General features: G+C 41.9%; 1 protein-coding gene across 3 annotated transcripts in view; it reads left to right on the top strand.

The window, feature by feature from the left end:
• Positions 1 to 21,342, top strand: part of DNAI1 (dynein axonemal intermediate chain 1) — a 139,520-nt gene that overhangs the window by 64,915 nt on the left and 53,263 nt on the right. For all 3 annotated transcript variants that reach the window (XM_083883044.1, XM_083883043.1, XM_083883042.1), the window contains one exon: positions 16,884 to 16,973. In XM_083883044.1, coding sequence (XP_083739170.1) covers positions 16,884 to 16,973 — 90 coding nt within the window. The remainder of the gene's footprint in view (positions 1 to 16,883; positions 16,974 to 21,342) is intronic.

Below are 21,342 nucleotides of genomic sequence, written 5' to 3'. Positions count from 1 at the left end.
GTCATGAAAAGCAGCGTGGTCTATCTGTTAGGTTGAGACATTGGATTGTTATTCCTCACTCAGCATTAAATGATTCTAGAAAGTGATGTCTTTTTTTCTCATATTTAGCTCAAAGATCCCCTATCCTCCCTCACCATCACCCCACTAGTCTGAGGCCCAGTCTTTGTCTAGATACTAGACCTCAAAAAAATCCCTCTTTTTTTGTAGGAAAAGTGAACAAAGTAGAAAAGTAACAATGTTATCCTGAGCAATTAAGAGCCTTTGTTCTCTGGACTGCCTGGCTTTTTTCTTTTGAAACAATGCAGCCCTTTCAAAATGGGAAGTGGGTAAAGCAGACTGACAGATCTTTTCTTGTGCTGTTTCATTTTCAGTGACTTAGTAATATCTCAGTAGTTTTGCACAAAACAAAGGTGATGTAATGTTCCTATTGTTAAAAGCAAAATAAAATAATACAAATTTTCTACTTCTGTTACCTAAGAAAGAGTTCTGATACCTGATACCACTCCCTATTTTTTAAAAGAGCGTAACAATGGTTTCTTATTGATTTAGCAATTGGCTCCCATGTATTAAGTGCTACTGCATTGTAAATAATGGAAAATTCTAGCCTGTTTTAAATTACACATTTCTAATTGCTTATTACTAATTGGTGAGGCTCCAAATCCTCAGAGAGGAATAAACAGAGAGGAATAAACACGTACCTATGTACGTGTTGATGAATGGATATGCATGCAGTGCAATCTAGCTAATACCACCAAAACTCAGGTGTCAGAGGATCACAGAATTAGAAATGGTCTCCCAGGTCAGTGAATTCAGGCCTCTACCTTTGAATGTAAACACCAGCTTAAAAGGAGTCACCTCCTGTAAAACTATGTCAAATCTGTCATGTTCTGCTGGGAAAAACCCTATGTGGCATTAACCTAAACCCCACTTTAATCAAAGTAGTGCTCTATTAGTCAGCAAAATCCTCACACATGCATCATCTCTGAGCAGGCCTACAAAGCAAGTTCCTGAGCAGTGTATGTTTTTCAACCAATGGCTCAGTCCCAGGGCCTGGCTCTGGAGGTTAATGAGGTTGGCTGATGTTGAACTAGTGGACTAGACTTGGGCAGCCACAGGAACTGTGTTCTCTGGGAAGAAGTGATACCTTTCTGGGAAGAAGCTCTCAGCATAGACCTTCTCCTATTTCTAGCTTTACATTTTTTTCTTTCTCCTTTCCTTTAAAAAGATGATGATTAGGGTTTATTTAAAGCTGAGAAGAGTGCTTTTTATCTTACCTTTTTACAATGGGATATACCAAATATTTTATGTTTGAATTATTTGGAAGCTGGAATAGTTCAGAATCAGGAATTGATAACTGAAACGGTGTGTCAGGGTTTGTTTCTGTTGTTCAATCTCCTTCCTAAAACACATCTTTTTTGACAGATTTGTTTTCACTGTGCACTTCTATTTTACTTTCACATCAAGCCAAATGGATGTTATTTGTACTGAGGCTAGTGCAGAGACAGTACTGCTGCAGAAGGTTGGAAATAATTTTTTATTTTACTTGCTCACAATCAGAGTTACTGATGAAATTCCCACTGCAGACTGTTGACCCTAGGATCTGCAAATGGAACATTTCTTTTGGTTGTGCTTCAAGCAAATCTTGGCTGTCACAGGCATGCCCATGTGGAGAGCGTGGTTTGGAATTGCTATGGAGACCTCACTGGTTAGAAACGCAACTTTGTTCAGTGTTGATTTACTGAAGCTGACCTGGCCTCCCTGAGGAGCTGATACCATGGAGCTTCAGTGGCATCCTGAGAGAATTATTTTCTGCCCTATAGTCATGCATGGGGAGAGAAAGGGCTGGCCACGGCAGGCTAGTTCTTCACCAAATGCCAGTCAGATTAGATGTAGTGTTCATGGTTTGGACAAAGAAGTCAAGGGGAGATGGTAATAGCCTGCAAACTGCCGAAAGAAACTAAAAGGAGTGTCAGCTTGTAGAATAGTTTTCCAACAGAACTTGTGGAAGTCACATCTCAAAGTGTCAACCTGACAAAACACTCCTGAAACTGCTCACTGGAGTTTGCCCCATAATTGTGTGATCCCTTCTATTTGTCTATTTTCTGTGTTCCAATCTAATTTCTTAAATAAATCTACACTGAACTTTTGCAGTTTGTGAAGCCACCCCAGACTCACAGAAGTCTTGTTTTGCTGATAGAAGTAAATGAAAATCGCTTTAAAGTAAGCACAGCCTGCTGTTCTTTACCCCATTCTGTGCTTCTGCACACAGCTCCACAAAGAAAGGTCTTTATGAGAAGATGATCGTATTTGCTGCAGTGAGGAGAAAAAAAAAGGATTTTGTTCATAATCCACTGTCACACCAGCACATTGTTTCATTTCTGATGATGAGCATTCTCCAAAATCTGTCATCTGCAGTCAGACAAACAGATTTTGCTGCTTGCATTGCCTCTGAGATGTTAGTGCTTCACATAATACTTTGTTCCTTTGGCTTCAGGCACACAAATTGTTTAATGCAAAGGAAATAAAAGAAAAATATAAGACAAGAGGTTGCTATCAAGGTCAGAATAAAAATCAGCTGTCTCAGAGCAGCCTCAACACTGCTTCTGTTGCCTTCACTAAGAAGCACAAAATAGGTGTTTACTGAGGAAAGTTCAGTGAAAAAAATCTCATTCAACTCTCTGATTATACTGGTAGGGGATAACTCTAGAGGAGAAACAGAAATCTGGAGAAGAAAGGAAAGCAACAGAGACCTGAAGCCAAAGAATCTGAACCCAAGAAAGGGGGAAGAATGTAGCCTGAAAGCAAAATAGAACAGAAATCTAATTGTGAGGATCATTTAGCACCAAACCTCTTCAATAATGCAAGAGTAATGCAATATGTTTCTCATATTGGGTCAGTTCAGTGTTTGCACAGAGGACCTTCCTCTTCAGCTCCAGCTTTCTGCTTTTTTGTGCCACCAGCCGTGCCTTGCATACTTGGCCCAGTGCAAACAAGGCAAAACGTCGAATTAACTTCTGACATGCCAGAAGTAAAAGAGACCAGAGAAGTCACTTTACTCATTCTGCACTGCACAGGAAGCAGTGGGAGAAAACATCCATGGACCAGTGAGTATGCATTTAGGGTCCAGAGATCTCAGTCTGTCAGAGGCTTCCTTGTGGGAGCAGTCCTTGCAGGACCTGCAGTCCTGCTCCCTATACTGAATTATGTGTCCAGTAACAGGCTGTTGCAGCAGCAGTTGTCCTGTCTGCTGAGTACCTGACACTGGGTTTCTCACTGCAGCACCATGAGGCATTTAGTGACTGACAAGCATCAGTTGTGTCCCTGTCCTCTCCTGGAGGGAGCTGAGGAGTAAGGGCTTGGCTTGCTGTAGAAATCAGGGTCAAGATCAGCCGCTTTCTGGTTGTCCTCAGTTGCTGTGAGAGCTCACTACAGGCACAGCCCTAATGGAGGAAATCCTGTCTCCCATGGAGTTAACTTCTAGCACTTTTTGGAAAGGCTGTGCTGAGCCACAAAAATTCATCTGGAGGCTTTGGGCTCATTTATGCATGATAGAAGTGGTGGAAATTGCAAGATAGTCTTGTGGCAGAAATGCTGGATAAAATCTTTTGCAACATGCTTGTACTTTGTCCAAAACTGTTGGACACTTTTTAATCCACTATAGGTTAGGAGAGGTAAACATCAAATGCTTATTCCTAAACATCTTTGACAATAATGAACAAAATCTGTAATGGTTTAACTTCGGCATTGCACTTTTTGAGATGGTATCTAGCTGTGTCTTCTGGAGATTCAGAAATTATTAATGGTTATTTTTAAATTGTGCCTTGGGCATAGATTCTTTTGGGTTAGAAATTGTCTAGCAAAGTGTCCATTGCAGATCATGTAATGTTTGTCTAAAAAATGAGCTCTTTTTGCTTTGATGCTGCATTTCCCTCTCTCCTTTATTCAGATGCTGAACCTATTTTCTACCTTCTACTCTCACTGATCATTGCTAACTAGATTCTTCTCTCAAGCTACTCTTACCCTCTTCCTTTTACTTAAGATCCAAACGGTCCTTCTGTGGGTTTTCAGGTTGATTATTTCTTTTCTGGTATCTCCAAGCAACATACAAGAAACTTCCTTTGCTAGTTAGTTGCACTGGGCCTGATTTATGGATAAAATTTCACTTACAAAATTTAAAAGTCTCTTCAAGCCTTGGGATGTTGGAAGATGTTAGCCTGAGGTTTAAAATATCAGAGAAGTTGTAATCCATTTGTTTGGTTGTTTAGATATTTGAATTCTGCTCTGCTGCTTTATAGTGTATATATAAATATGCTGATGGGTCTTAATGGCTCTTATACAGCCTGTGAAACCACAGAATGTTGCTCTGAAGAGGATGAAATAAAAGTAAGAGAATCATAATGGCAGAGTTAGAGGCAAGTTGGGCAGGGACAGTGCAGGCAAGGTCACATTGATACATACCGAGATACAGGGAGCTAGGGCTAGCCATGACTCCCACCCTTCTCCCACCCCAAGAGCCATGGTGAGCTGCCACAGCTTGATGTGGTGTCTGGGGCTTTCAGCGTCCAGCAGCCCCCAGGAGAGTCTCTCTCTTGCCATTCCTGCTGCAAGTCCACTTGATCCTGTGATGATGGGAACCTTCTGTCAGGCGTATTGCACACACCCTCTCCGATGTAACAAAACATCAGGCAGCTTGGGTGTGTGGATGTGAACCTGCCTCCCCTGTGTTTGCTTTTCTTACACACAGAGTGGGAAACTTCATATTTTGTCTATTGTAAATTGGGAAGCTTGCACCATGAGCATGGTCAGAATTGAAACCAGGAGCTGTGAATAGCAGCTGGTGAAATAACCCTGAGCTTTGTTGGCCTTTGGTATGCATTGCTCAGCTGCATGCTGCGTCTGACATGGGAACACAGCCACTGACAGGACAAACAGATGACAGTCTAATGTCTGGTTCCATCCTTCTCATCTTCTGACATGCTAGCCTAATGAATTCACTGGGCAGTACTGTGAGGGGAACAAGCACACAGATTCCTGGTGAAACATTGTACAAAGCAGAGCATCCAAACTCCAGCAGGAAAAAAACAAACTGAAAATAAGGCCAGCCTTATCCAGTGCTATTTATAACTGAGCTCTGCTTCCTTCTGATAAATCTGAGTCTCTAAAGCCTGAGTGATGCACAAGCCTCAGGCTGTGCCTTTGCCCTGCTTCAGTGGCCTCCTATGTCCATGCTCTCTGCTTACCACTGAGTCCCTCCCGCTACCACCACATGTGCTCTTTAGTAGGAAAGGTTTTGCTACCCTTTTCCTGTACCCCAAATTTGTAGATGGTCTGATGCAGTAGGCCTAATTCCTTGTTCCTCTTGGCTGACCTTGCACCCTTGAGTTCACTTGTGCTGATGAGATGGAGCCTGGTCCTCTAAATCTCAGGAAGATCCCATCAAGGTGGAGGGCACTTGATCTAGATGTAGGAGAGCAGTGTTTTTCTAAAGAGGAGTTTTTATGGAACTAGATGTGATGTGGGAGTTTATCTTAAGAGTGTTTCCTCATTGCTGTTGAGCTCATCTAGTTGTTTTCCCTCAGGAAGTCTTCAAGGACTATGGAGGAGAAAACCCTGAGAATGCTTGTAGTAAAACTTGTAAGTAGCCATATGCTGCTAGAAGGAGAGAAATCATTTGCAGAATTATTAGATGGGAAGTTCCTAATATTGCTTGTAGCCAGAACAGCTGTATTGCACCAGATAGGCCCAGTATTTGGTGGTACCCTTAAATAGAATCATCATCCAGCCTCATGCCCATGACATAGGTGCATGACAGCCTGGAGCTGAGAGCTGCTTCTGGAGCATCCAGATAGTGATGGGCTGTGTCTTCTATTCCAGGAAATTTTGAGATGCTTTTCATTATCATAGGTATTCATCCTCCCTCATCTTTGCTTGGTAGCATATGATCCTGTCAAGCTGGCTGCCTGAGTTGCTGCCTGATTTCTTTGTAGACGAAGCACATGGCTTTGTTTCAGTACCTATTTGCTGTTACCAAGCCTGTCAGCCACTCTGACTCTCCTAATGGCCACGTTCATTATCACAAACATACAGTGGGTAAAGTGAGACATTTGAGTAAATCCCTGCCTCTGCTACCAATAGAATGGCAGGGAGTCCTTTAGGTTGGAGTTGCTCATTAAAGATGTAAGAGAAATATAGGAAGCCCAAACTGACGGAGAGACATTGGAATCTTTGAACACTTTGATATTCATCAGATGTCTAAACCATTTTTCTCTCTAAGGCAAACACTACAGTCAAATATTTAACTATTACTGCCTCACCTGAGAAGAACTTACTCCTTATAGACCTTACCTCTTCAATGGCTTCTGTCATGGAGGCAAGTTTACTTCCTAAGCAAATTGAACTGATCCATTCTGCATTGTTGCATGATTTAATGGTAAAAATGTCAACAAATTTTTCTACAAAAGATTGAACAGCACTGAGAAACCTCCTTTGCTAAGCAGCTCCCTTATCTGCAGATTCCTGTCATAGCTGAAACATTTGCATTTAAAATAAAACCCAGATTTTAAGATAGGAACATTTTTCAATGGATTTATTTTTAAGTAACAAGTAATTTTCGTTTATCTCCCCCCATCAGATATACTCACATTCAAAAGGCTTGTTTGCTAAACAAAGCAGTCTCATCTATTGCAGTGAACGAAGCAGTCACAATGTGATTGAACATGACACACAATAAACATGTGAGAGGTGAGACTGAATTTAAAATAAAACTGAACCTTCCTTTATGGAACAGGGAAACTGTTTGTGAACCACAGAAATGAGAAGTGGCAGAGGCCTTGAGAGTGTCCTCTTCTTCCCATCATGCCTGCACAGATGTTGTATTACCATTTTTGAAGTGTTTTCTTCAAAATGAGACTGGGCAGTCTAGCTGACTTCACCAGTACTAACAGACAGGAGTCATTGCCTCCTGTGTCTTACATGGTACATATTTCTTAATACATGTGAAAATATTTCTGTGCCACTCCAGCAGTGTCGCTTTGCTGATTCCCTAACCAGCCCCTGATGCTTTTCTGCACTCCTAGCCAGAAATTCCCTAACTTCTACATATTTAATGCTTTCTTCTTCCTATCTGTGTCCCCCTGCCCTTGTCTTTATCACATTTCACCTTATTATTTTCAAATTACGTCTCCGATTTTTCAAGTTAACTTTGAGTCCTTATCCTGATGAAATTCAGTGCCTTTAACTGCATCATCTGCAAATGTGTATTTTGCAATTCAGTATGCAACTTAGTAATGAAAAGATTATATAGAACTGAACCCGATGCCTTAGAGAGGCTACCTAACACTGAGGCTAGACAAAATTAAAAGAATAAAGCTAAATAAACTTAAAAGAAACAAGGATAGTCCCTCATGGGAACCATCTAGAGATGTTTTCCCCTCCGGTCAAGAAATCACTGTCTAAACTTTTGGAACTTCATTTTCAAGCATTTATCCACTTCAAAGGTAATTCCTTATCTTTCTTTCTTCTGAAAACATTACAGGGAACATGCCAAAAGCCTTACAAAATTACAGATAAAAAATCTACTCTTTGTCTCAGTCTTGTTATCCTGAAAAAGAAGGAAATAAATTCTCTTTAACAAGGTCTTTCTTTGAGGAGACCATATTCATTGATTCTCATTTTCTTATCCTGTACATATGTACAGATGACTTAATATTTTGTTTCAGCTCTCAAAGTTCAGCATTAGGCTGACTCATCCACTGTCCTTTAACCTATCCTTCAAGACAGGTTTGGTTTGTGTTTGCTGGGAGCATTTTTGCCTGTTCCTGTCCCTCAGGACCTCTCCTCTCTTCTAGTTTTCACAGCTAATTGCTATGAAATTCAGAGACTGCTTCAGCTACTCCCTTAAGTACCCTAGATGGAATTTCATCAGGCCTTACAGAGTCATATATATATGCCTGTGCTCCTTAAAGTTAGTTTTGTTAAATTTCTAGTTGCAGTTTATTTTTCATTTGTCACTGAAATATGGACAGCTGTAACGCTTCTGTTTTACTTGTAGTCCAATGTGGGAGTTGCCTTCCATTAAACAATAAATGAGTTCTAGGAGGAGAAGGCTTAGATGAACCTTTCTGAGATATCTGATTTTGCCGTCATGCAGGCATCAGCCTCCTGGCCTGAAAAGTAATTTTTGCCTCAAAAGAGTCTCCAACATCCTCCCCATGGAGGTATCTCAGGCAGTGACAGAGAGGTGTCGCTCAACCCCTGGACTCTTTTTACTGTGAAGTTCCTCGATGTGCAAAGACTCTAGAGTGTGACAGTGAAAGCCTAGCTCTCACCATATGGCAGGCCTGATTCTTCATCTCTGGGATGGTTTGTCCTTTTGTTGTGGCTTGATTCACAACTTGTGGCTGTGTTTATCCCAATATTTTTCTAGAGCCCAGGGGTGCAGATGTGGAGAGGGACTATGCTTTCACAACAGGTTTCTGAGGAAAAAAAAAAATCAAGGAGTAATACCTTCTACAATAATGTTGACCAAAACAGAGTTTTTTAAAAAAATTTTGAGATCTTTCATTCTTACTAGACATTCCACAGCAGAGATGCTGTCTGTAATAGACAGAAATGGCAGAAAGTACAGTTAGAGACCAGCAATCTGTTTTGCTCAGTGTGCATCACAGGACAGGACTCTCTATGCTGTACCCTGCCATGCTGGCTCCAGCATGGGCGTGCTGGTGATTCCATGGTTCTGGTGCTCCTCACTCAATGACCAGCTGGGCATACTAAGGTTCCTGCCTGCCTGCCCACCTTTACCTTTGGCAAGGACTCCACACCTACAGATAACCAGAGCACATATAAATCCTTTCCACAGTTGTATCATGTGCTCTGAGTGCAAGCAGGACCCAGGAGCTTTTTCTTCACCAAGTATAGGCTTAGCTGAAGAGTCTGATTGAGCTGCTTTGACCTTTGACAGGATGCACTCAGTTATCACAGCCCTTTAAAACCTACATTACTGCTTTGAGTCAAAACGAGTGATCAATGAGGACTAAGCTCAGTTTTCGCTTTTATCTCAAAAAATCATGGTGAGGAATGAAGTTTTCTGTCTTATTTCCTTCCACTTCTACATAGGATAACTTGTACAGCTGTCCAAGGTGGTACTGGGAAGGAGCTCCAGACACTGCACTGTTTCTCACCTCTAAACCTTGCTTTTCTGTCTTTTTATGTATAAAAACTGATGCTGGAGTTACTTTGCTTGTGCATTAAGTACTCTGTACTTTCTAGATGGCCGAGTGTTTAATTTTGGCTTGTCTCTTGTGACTGATTGTAGGAGAGCAGCCTTCCATTTTGCTTACACTCCTCAGGGTGCCTGGCCTTGGCTTCACTTGTGGTAGCTGGCAGAGGATCCTCTGCGAGGTGTCAAGGCCCAATTGTTGTGTCAGGCATGATAAGCAACAAATGCAAAATAGCTGGCAATGTCCTTGATGGAGGACATTTGGGAACTTTGTTGTAGATGCACTGCTTTATCTCAGCAGCAAGGAGGGACAAACTATTTGCTCCAGCGAAACAAAAATCAGTGGACTCTGGATAAGCTGAGTGTAGAAGCAGACTTTCACACCAGCAGATCCCTTGGAAAAAAGTATAGCTAAGTGACCTAGAGAGGAGAATAAACAAAAAAAAAACAAACCAAAAAAACAAAAAAAAAACCAAAAAAAACCAAAAAAAACAAACAAAAACAAAAACAAAAACAAAAACAAAAAAAACCACAACAAAACCAAAAAAACAAAAAAAACCAAAAAAACAAAACAAAACAAAACAAAACAAAACAAAAAAAAAAAAAAAACACAAAACCAAACCAACAACAACCAAACCAAAACAAAACAAAAAAAAAGATTTGAAGAAAGTGGAAGATTTCTTCTCTGCTGATAATGACTTGATGCTTCTGGATGTGTTTTGCTGAAAGTTGCTGTCAGGAACCAAAAAGAAACACATTTGAGGATGACAGAATGAAGAAATATAACTGCTTCTTAGTTTAAATCAGAGACTGCTGTAAGGTAGTCCAGGAGAGTATTTGCACCAGAGCACAGGGGGAATCAAACTGGCTTCGGAAGATGCAACCTGTGGAGCAATGTATTGTAGATCAGCACTTCAGCATGAGCCCTCGGCATGATGCTGAGGAAGACTAAAAGGCAGGCTATCTGTGAAATGGAGAAAGTGTCCACTACACAGATCAAAGGTATCCACAGTAGGACTAGTGTGCCCAGGTTTAGATGGGTATTCTGGGCTGGAGTTTGGTCTGTCTTACTCTGTCTCTGCAAGAATCCATATGGTGTTCATCTGCAAGCTGGTAAGCTGGGCCATTGTACAACAGATGCAGCCAAACTGCATCCATGACAGTTTGTACTCTTGGTAAATCACAGCACGTGTTCAACTTGTCCACTTCAAGAGAGCCCCAGAGCTCTTTTGGCATTTTGCTTTGGCCCAGGCTTGTGCATACTGACACAGGAAATGTGGTTTGAACAGCGGGCTTGCGTCTGTGCTTGGCTGCCAGGTCAGGCACAGCAAGAGAAAACTGAGGCTGATTCCCTTGCTCATGGAGCAGATGTTTGCCAGTGAGAAACCTGGAGTAAAAGTCTTTAGCCCATGTGAATGTAAGGAGAAGGGTCCAAACCCCACTACTTACCTTATGTGACCTAGATATGGGCAAAAGAGGGTGGCTAGGAGAGCACACCAGGGCTTCAGCTAAGGAGACAGATGAGTGAAATCCCTGAGCTGGTGGGCTGGGCAGAATGGCAGAGTCTCCGAGAGGGAGCTGTACAGAGACTCTGTACAGAGTCTCTGTACAGCTACATCTACAGCTCAAGTGACTTAAAAAGAAATGCTTGAGGGACAGAAACAAAGATATGTCTAAAACTGAGTATTAGGGAAAAGCACAAACATGAGTTAATGAAAACAAGTGAATGTGTAAAGTGAGCTGTGGTTGTCCTGGGTCATAAAATGGAAAGGGAAAATATTTGGGAAGCATATAGTAGTTAGAGGAATGAAGATACAGATTTTTTTGATAAAGCAAGCTTTCAGCTACTACTAAGTGGTATGAATAAGAATGAAATATTTGATGCTGTATTGTTTAATCTTACAGTGAGTGTCTGAGACTGTCTGCTTAATGTAACAAGAGGATAAAAGCATGGGTTACAATGAAGAAGGAGCATATTAAAGAATATTTAGGTAAATTCTTGCTCATCAACAAGATTGAACTTGTTGGAGTACTGGAGTACTGTTGGATACCCTGGAGTACTTAAAGAATTAACCAGACCAATTTGAGGCCATTATATGCATTTCAGAGAGTTTTTGGGCTACATCTGTCCTGCATTTTAGGTGGAAGCTGGAGTTTATGTGCAAGCCCATTTACAGCATCTGAGCTGAGTGAGTACTTGATTCAGAGGCAGGGTTGGGATGTGCTTTGGATCTGGATGTTGGCATGGATGAGGAGTAGCATCATTCCGCTGTCACCTATGGACTCACACTCATTTGTGTACCTCTGACATGGGCAGACTGAAATATGAAAGTCCACTGTCATCAATCCCCACACATTTTTGGTTGTGCTGTAGAGCCAATGTCTGGCAAAAAGGTATCTGCAGGTTCTTTCTTCAAAGGGCCTGTCCTTCAATGCATGGAGGGAAGTGGTGCAGAGTACCAGACCCCAGAAGACAGTGTCTGGACAATTCACCCAGCTAGAGGTATCCAAAGCCAGCCATAGGGGGTTGAAAAGTGTAGGTTAAGAGCACAGCAGTGCATTGGGCTGCACACTGGCCTGTAGCACAAGCATGGCCAGGGAAAGGAGGAAAGATCTCAAAGGGCTGGAAGGAGTAGAAAAGTGTCTGGAGGAAAATTACAGGATTGGACCCAGGGAATTACTGACCAGTCAGATCAATTTCAAAGACTTGAAAAGCACTTGAATAAATGGCAACAGTACTGTTAAATGTCTAGCTAATAGGGTGATTCGGAGAAGCTGACATGGATTTGTCCAGAATAGATTATCAAGCCAGTATAATTTCTTTTCCTTTTTTTTTTTTCCCAGAGAAATGGGCCTCATGAATAAGGGAGAGGCAATCAAGGTTATAATCTCAATCTATCTTGACTTGACTAAAGCTTTTGATCCAGGCTTACACAGTGACATACATATAACCAAAGCAGAGAAATATGAATTAGATAAAATTGCCATAAAGAGTTTGCTCAGGTGGCTCAGGTGGTGTGCTCAAGGAGCAGTTATACAGAGCTCACTTGAAGGTGCTTCAAGTGAGACTCTCCAGCTGTCACCTCTGGTCTTTTTTTGATCAATAATTTCATTAACAACTCAAATTACAGAATAGGGAAGCCCCTCTGGGAGGAAAAGGCACTTTGCAGGACATGATTATGTTCAAAATTATCTTGATAAATTGGAAGAAAGGCCCAAAATCAATGTGATGAAATTCAATAAAAACAAGAGCAAATACTGCATTTAGAGAAGGGAAATTAAATGCACTGATACAAAATAAGAAATGGCTTGTTAGGCAGCAGGGTACCCAAGGGAAAGCATAGCAGATCACTGGTGATCAGCAATGCAATACTGTTACACAAAGATATGTGTCATTCTAATTAATTAGCAAGAATGTAAGAGAGAGGATGTTGTAACTCATGCCTCAGGGTAGTCTAGTACCATGTGTTTGCAGCTGCAGAGCCAGGCTGAAGAGGAAGAACAGGCGTGGTGAAGGCTTGGGTCCTGAAGACAGGATCTGGAAGCAATAGGCAAGTTGAGACAACTGATTTGAGTTGGAGAAAGAGAAAAAGGAACAATGGCACAAACTTTTCTTGCCCTTTTGAAGACTGTTCCGAAAAGGGGCATAAACTGCTGTTCTTTACATCCACTGAGGAGATGGTAAGGAGTAATTGGCTTGACTCTTGGTAAGGGAAATCTTCTGTTTAAGGTCAGTTAAGCACAGGTACATCTACAGGGAGGTTGTTGAGTATCTGTTGTTGGAGACTTGTGAGAACAAGCTACATGAATTGTCACCAGTGGCAGGGGAGTGTCTGATTTCACCTCAGAAGAGAATAGGTATGCTTTTTGGGTCCCTCCAAATGCTACATTGCCATGATGGCTTTGCCTAGGAGTCTACTGATAGCCAGGTTGGCACTGGAAGGAATTTGTCCCCAGGTCAAATAGCATCAACTTTCCTCAGCAGCCCAAGGAGATGTTTGCATGCCAAAGTCATCTGAGTGTCTTACTTGGCCAGTTCATGTAAGGGTGAACCAGCAGGCGAGTGGGGGCAGCAGTATTTGATAATGCCCTTGTCTTTCCTCTTCTTTAGCTGAGACAGATTTTATGAGTTTTTTCAGGCCCTGAATGACAAAAAAATCTGCCTTATTTTACTTAGGGTAGCTACCAGCAGGGCTGTGGTACTGCAATGCTGACAAAGGACTCCTTGAAGGATAATTATAGGGAAAGAAAGGGAAGAAATTGCTCATCAGTCAGTGTGAGTGTGTTGCATATGGCACCCCATACCTGAGTTTTGGCAAGCCAATGGCTAGCCAGATCTGTGTTTGCAGTAGCCAGTGCCTGCACCACACTCCAGCCTCCTGGCCAAGATGATTTTGTCCAATTGTATTGTGTCAGTGCAAGTGACTAACAGCCTGTGTCTTGTGAAAACGGATCAAGCATTATTTATTTCATAGGAATGACATCAGAAACATGGGCATTTTCAAATCAGATTGGATAAATGGTCTAATCTCTTGCTGGACAGGAGCCATTACCAGCTGCCACAGATAAAAATGATAGTATTCTCTTGCTAGAAATGAATAGATTATCACCCTGCTAACCTGCTGTACATAGTAATGAACATGAGGTCTTAATATTTATATTTCTGTATGTTAAATAAGTTTTGAATGGTCTCAAATTCTTTATAAATAAACATGATTTAAGAAATCGAAAGAAAAAGTGGTAGGCTATTCTTATGGCAATGAGTTTCACATATTTTGCACTGCAAAATTAGTCAGGTTAAAGATCACTGAAAAAATGGCTTGCTTTTCTTATTGTTCTCATCATGATCAGGTACAGAAAATGCTTGCTGCTTTTTGTTTGCTTGTCTCTCCTCTGCTGTTTATACACACTTTTCTTTCTCGTGTGCTTCTTTACTCTGATTGTATCATAGATGAACTTTTGCTCTAAATAGTTTCACACTGCCAAAACCCTTGGCTGATTATCACATGCTTCAGGGGAAAAATCGACTTGTTGCCGTTGTGCAGACAGTCGCTTGGTTCTCTCCTCAAATGCTCCACCCCTCACAGCACGGATACTGCTAATGACGGGAGTTTGTACTGTTTTGACAAGCCTCTGGGAGCAGAGAAAAGGCCAGTTCTGAGCAGATGCCCAATTTGATTGCAGTATCATAAGGACTAATTACTCTAATAAGCATTTATGGGATTCAGAAATCAGGAGGAAAAAGATCACAAACATGATTAAGGTGTCAGAGGTATTGAAGGAAAATTGAAAGCATTAAGTGCCAATTTCTGTTTTCTACCATCACTGAGAGATGCTAACAGTCATCTGAGGGCAGAGCCTGGTGTCCCTGACAGGCTGTTTTTCAAGCTGTCTACAAAATGTACCTAACTCAAGTACTATTGACTGCTTTGAATAGAGGAGCAAGAGTATCCCAAGCAAATCAGCCTATTTGATTTTTGGGGCTGGTGACCCCACCTATCCATGTAATGGATGAAGAGCTGTGATGCCTAACTAATAATAGAAAACTTGAATAAATCTCCATCAGAGAGAGGGTATTTGGAGTAGACAAACCCTGGGGTGAAGCTCTTTGCTTGGAGAATGCTGAAAGGAGTTAGCTTGGGGAAATCCCCCTGAGCTCATGATAGCTCTTTTGCTGTTTGGTCACCTCCAGATGAGGTTCTTGCAACACTCTGTGTTAGTGTAGACATCAGGACTCAGAATTTGTGTCTGCACAGAATGATGGGGACAGACTACAGCTACTGAACCTTCATTCATGTATTTGCCACTGGTCTGATGGTCTGCAAAGTTTTTCCCAAATATTTGGGAAAGCAAACTGGAGAGAAAAACATGAGTTAGAGGAGAACTGTGCTGGACATACACATAAAAATATCTTACTGTCAGACCATTTTAGAGTGACATTTTAAAAATCTTTTGATTCAAAATATGACCCTTTTTCTGTGCCCAGCATGAGTCATATTGGACATGCTTTTGTAACCAGTGTCCCTGAGCTCTGCATTTCTCACCTTGAATTAAAACTCCTCACTACACCAGCTCCTTCATCTGAAGCAGCTGCTGGTGACTATCACTGTCAGCAGTAGCTCATGGTCGCAGGGAGATGTTCTTGGAATAGATAAACCCAGCACATTTTGTCCACGATGGGTCAGCCTTGGCAATCACTGTCCTGTTTAACCTGCTTTGTAATCATGAATCATTTTATTCTGGGTCATATTGAATTATGTCTTTCCTTTAATGCCAGATAGCAGAAGTAGTTCCACATAGAGACTTACAATTTCACTTGTGCAGGGATATTCAAAGGTATATGCGACTCATGGCTCTTCAGTTGTGTCTTATAGGCATGAAACTGGCATTTTGAAGTATTCTCAGATGGATTCCCTTTACATTCTATTTTTCCTTCCTCAGAAAAGGAAGATAACATGTTCAGTGGAGGGTTAACTACTCTTTGCTGAGTCTCTTGCCTAATTCTCATGCTCCACAGAACTTCACAGTATAAACAATTTTACAAAAGAGAATTAACAGTTTTTCCCAAGGACCTGTCACAAGAATACTCAATCTGTGTAATTAAAGTATTGAGAATGCTATTTGTTTGCTGGACTAGGTACAAGTTACATAAATGGTCGTGGATAGAGTATTCGATAAGCTCTGGGATGATCAAACCCATTTATCATATTTATGGGATGATGTTTAGGGAACTTTATCTGCTCCACTGCTTGGACAGGAACAGATACACCTTTGAAAATCTTCTCAGAACCTTCTAAAGTGCTTTTCCCCATCCTGATCTGACAGATGCCAACAGGAGTGTGTGCTGACAGACCCAGTGACAAGTCATTCTTTTCTCTTCAGTCTGATTGAATTCCCAGATCTGAAAATCGAGTGTTCTTAATGCTTTTGGTCTAACTGAAATGTCTCTTCTAAACTGTAAGCCATTTATCTGAGTTCTAATCTCTCCTGCTGAGCTGTCACAGTCAAAAAGCAGATCTCCTTACCAGGCAGACAGATGCTCTGAAGGTGTAGGGAGGATTTCAGTTTTAATGGAGAAGTTTTCATCTCCCTGAAACAGAAGTGCCCCCAGGACCCTTGTCACATGTTGCTTGCAAGGTCTTGCCTGCACCCCACATAGAGAGAGGCAGAAAGCTAATTTGAGGTTGTTTGGCTAAAGGGTAGCCATATGGCACTGCACTTCGAGTAATGTAATTAGTCACATGTAAAAGGCAAGGTCCCTTTTGCTTAGGGAACCTTTGTGTGGCACCACTGGTGGTCTTCGGAGATGTCTTAGGGATCTCTGGGATGGCATTGTGCCACAGTGTAGATGTGTATAGCTCAGACACCTCACATGGGCTGTCCTTGATGGCAGTGCTCCAGTGGCCATGGGTAGGTGCAGAATTTCCAGGTGAGGGGCTTTAGTACCTTGCTGGAGCATCCTGCAGGAAAGTGACTGACCAGAGTGCTCAGGACAGCTCTAAAACTGCTGGTGGCTATGTGTTCACATGAGGAAGCCTGGAGACCAAGCCAGCTGCTCTTTAGGAAGGATCTCAGAAGACCTTGCTGAGGCCTTGGGACTCTGTCCTGCTAATGCTGAATGTTCTATGCTGACTGGGTCTGTCTTCTTGTTTCTTCTTGTTTTAAGGTCAAGTGGCAGAAGGATGACATGGACAACAATTCCAACTTCTTCTCTGTCTCCTCGGATGGGCGGATTGTTTCATGGACTTTAGTTAAGGTAAACAGTAGGGGGCAATTTCCTTTTCCAGTCAAATGATAACCAATTGCCTCAAAAGTTCAGTGATTCATTAGTATTATTTTTATTTCTAATAAGCCAGGTTTGAAAAGAAATGTTAGCAATAGTAGCTGGTGCAGTCACAGCTGCATCTGGGGGTCCATGTTAAACTCTGAAATGAGGCAGGGTCAGCCTACTCATTGTCAGGACCTAACCTTCATCCTGCCTGCACCTGTAGCACCCCATGGGCCTGAAAATGAGAAATCATTTTCCTACTTGGCAGCAGCAGGAACTCAAGCCTGATCCTTGTTCTCACACCCTGTTTGTCTCAGAAGGGTCAACTAGACACAGAACAGAATAATCTGCTTTATTTCACAGCTTCCAGATTCTCATTCCCAAAATGCTTCCCTACAGATTACAATTTGGACTGGGAGAGGGTCAATTTAAATTTCTCTCCATGTGGGACAGAGTGAGTAGTACAGAGTAAGCTTGCATTTGCAGTGGGATGGCAGCATGCTGTCGGACAGGCAGAGGGTTTCTTCCTGCCATGACATTGGCAGCTCACATCCAATACAACTTTTTAAAACTAGTTTGCGTGTCCTGCCTTTGTTCACTTTTCCGTTTGGAGTATGTTGAAATATGTTGATAGAAATGTAGAATTAATGTCCCAAAATGACCCTTAGATTCATGTCTCTGAATCCTGATGTGTGGGTTTTTCTGCTGGCTTTCATTTTATATTTGAAGATTTCAAATCTCTTTCTAAAAAATAATTGCATTGCCCTAAATATGAGTTTGAAGCAGCTGTCCCATTATTCCCCAACAAAAGAAGAAATTTCTTTACATCCTAAGATGCTCATTTTTCAATCTGTTACACCAAGGCTTGCCTGTTCTGAATTTTTTTATGCCTTGCTGCCATAGCAGGGATTAATTTTTGGTATTATATGTAAATGTTAGCTTCATGTCCAGTTCAGGAACAGGAGCATCTCCTAATGAACAGTGTAAGCACAGGCACATGGCACAGATTTTGAAGGGTTTTTTTTAATAGACTTTTCCAGTTTCATATATGCTGCTTCAGAATCAAAAATCCCTTCTGCAATGTACTTCTGCAAGTACATCCCAAGTCCTTCCCCCTAAAGATTTCCCTAGACAGGGACAGACTAAGAGTGTCCCAGGACTCAGCTCCTGTGTTATCCTCTGAATAGGAATGCCCAAGAGATTTGTGTTGAATTGGGCAGTACATGCCTGCAGTCAGACACCCAGCTGAGGCGATTTTTGGCAGGGTGCACTTACCAGCTGAGCCCCCAGCAACTGAGTGTGCTCAGCATGGTCCCCTTAGGAGACAGGAAACCCTGGCTGAAGTCTTTTACTTCAGAGAAATGCAACAACCAGGACAACCTAAGAGTCTGCAGATGGACTCTGATAGCAGTTCACCAAGCAGAGGCTCTTTTGCAACAGCGCTTAACTGTTTCCACACATAATCTGGTTTTTGCTGTCCCTTGAGCACATAGATATTTCAAGGTATGCTCGGTGTGACTTCTAAAATCTGCATGCACTCAACAAGTTGTCATTTCTAGTTATTCTTTACATTACTATAATGAACTTGGCCTTACCCATGTGAAAGGACTATTTTAAGATTTTTTTTTTATTAAATTACCTTTGAAATTGCTAGAAATAGTATTTACTTAGTAGGCAGGGGTGGAAAACAGTAACATTTGAGGTGCTGTCCGTTTGGATGTTTTGTGGGGGGACAAATAATCAACAGGGAAAACAAGAAACAGGATGGAAAGAGTGTTTTGCTATAATCTGTGGGGGTTTTATCCAGCAAGGAGAAATGGAACAATCTTCTGTGAAATTCCAGTTTCACAAGAGCTTTTCCTGGGTTTCATTTGGCGTAAAACTGAGGACACTCCAGAAGTTTTCTATTTTACAAAACCATGGTGCAAACAGGGAATAAATGAAGGACCACTTAGGTAATCTTTTTGACAGGACTATCCAGAAATAAAGCTTCTTCTAACACTGGTAGCTGTTTGACACTTCCGAAGCTGAGAGCACAAAGTGAATAATTTCACTCTCTTCCAGCTGAATGTTTGGCAAACCTCACTCAAGATTTGGATAGAAGAGTTGCCAAATGTTAGCTAGGGACAGTTGATCTGCCTTGACCGTGGTGGTTTTCTCGGTTAGAAATGGGCAAAATCACTTTGGACAAATTTCATTAAAAAGAGTGTGAATTCTATGTACTCAGACTGTCTTGACTTGACCTTGGGTCCTCATAAAGGTGTAAAACATCAAGGAATGATGCAGGACTTCTGCTGCTGGATAATTCTATGCCCCCATCTTGGGTGCCCATATTGCCTATCAAAAAGGAGAAATGTCACAGCCATTTCAAAGAATTGTTTGGGATGCAGCATGGTATTGCTTCTTAGGCTGATGCTCAGCAACCCCAGATTTGATTAGTAGTCAAAGTTCACCCCCTCATATGTGACCTACAGCTAAATTACTGAACAGCTCTGGGCCTACTTCATCACTTAAGGCTAATAAGAACTAAGGGGAAAACAGCAGCTGTAAGGTCTGATTCACTAATGCTTACAAAGTGCTCTGCAATTATTAGGCAGAAGCAACATATTATTGCTCAGTATTCCTGGAAGGCCAAATTGTCAGCAGGCTGTTTACCCAGAGGAATATGTGAATGGCTCTGGTAACAAAGAGCCCCAGGAACAAAAGTGGTTTTTTATGCTGTGAAGCTGGGTACAAGCTAAAACCAGCACAGCAGGGGAGTCTACACAAGCAGGGTCCTTTGTGAAAGAGAGGGGCGACAGAAATTGTACACAGGGGCCTCTGCCAGGTGAATGTGCTGAGAAATCCTCAGAGGAAGGCTGCAGAAAAGTATGTGCTTAGAAAGAAGGTCTCTTGAGGTTTGCCTTTCTACCAGAACACAGAGATAGTGTGCTAGCACATCTCTGGGCCTGTACAGATCACGCATATGTCACACTGGGTATATCAACATGACCAGCTGCAGGCAGCTCCAAAGCTGCTCTTCAGACCAAGCTCATGTCATGGACAGGGCACACACTCTCTGGAGAGCAGACAGACCTGGTAGCCTGAGCAGGGGCAAGTGCCTGCTCAGCTTGTCCTGTCTGCACTCCCAACAACCCACTAGCACTACTATTTGGATGTTCAGTGGAGTATGCTCTGCTCCTGGTTACTCTGGGGGCTGTTCTTCCAATTCATGCACATGTGCATCAGCACATGCGTCCTCTTTCTTAGCATCACTCCTACCTTTACCCACTGAATCAGACTTGTAACCAATGTGCAGTAAGAGCCGCTAAGGTGGAACTGTGCAGGAGTCTGCCCTGCTTCTTTCTGCTCTCTCAGAGAACAATTTACTGCCATCAATAGGCCAGTGCATGTGGGTGTGCAGCACTGAGAATTAGTGAGAAGGAAGAACATTACTTTATGGGTTTTGACCTCTGTTGAATCTTCTGTAACTTTGTACCCCCAGAGTATGATAAAAATACCTTATAGAACATTGTCATGTCTCAACTGCAGTACTGAACAGATGCCCACAAGATCTTCTGCCACATTCCCCAACATGGATATTCCTCGGGTTGACTTTGCCAGGCAGAATCTCTTTTTCCACCTGAGTCCTGCCCTGGGCTAAGGGAAGCTTCAACTACATCTTAATTCACTGAACTAAGAAGTTTATATTTTGTTCCCACAGTCCTTCAGTGGGATATTTGCAGATTATACCATCCAGTCCACAGCCCATACTGCTTACTAATCATTAGTTGTTTGTTCTTTTTGTAATCAGAGAATCACGGATAATCAGAGAATCACCCAATGGTTGGGATTGGAAAAGACCTCTGGACCCCCAGGGTGTTCTTACAGTCACAACAAACTCCATTCTGCAGTTGTATTTCAACTCCCAAAGCTAGTCTGAGAATGTATATTTCCCTCTCGTAGTTTCTTTATACTTACCTACATTGGGTCTATTTGCATCTGTCTTTTGTCTCCCACCTTGATGGTAAACTCTTTGGGACACAACCTTTTGGCCCTGTGTTAATATACCACCTTGCACAGCAGTGTCATGAGAATTCATTAGCATTCTGCTGAGAACAGAAACATGGGGCAGTTTCCCCTTGGAGCAAACGGCTTGCTAGATGTTACTGGAATCTCAGAGCCCATGAAGTTAAGAGTACTTTGAACTGAGGCTGCTCTGGGGATAACAAGAAGATGTTAAGAAGCAGAACTGGCAAGATGATAAGTTACTATTCATTAATGTGGTGCTTTAGTTAGCTCCATGAGAATATGAAATATCTATCTTAAACCACACAGGGTGGTTTAACTAACACTATGATTTAAGCTGACCATGCCA

Source organism: Zosterops lateralis, assembly GCF_965231275.1.
Source record: "Zosterops lateralis genome assembly, chromosome: Z".
In the NCBI taxonomy this organism is placed as follows: Eukaryota; Metazoa; Chordata; class Aves; order Passeriformes; family Zosteropidae; genus Zosterops; species Zosterops lateralis.
The sequence above is the reverse complement of the archived record's forward strand: the minus strand, read 5'-3'. Positions and strand labels throughout refer to the sequence as shown.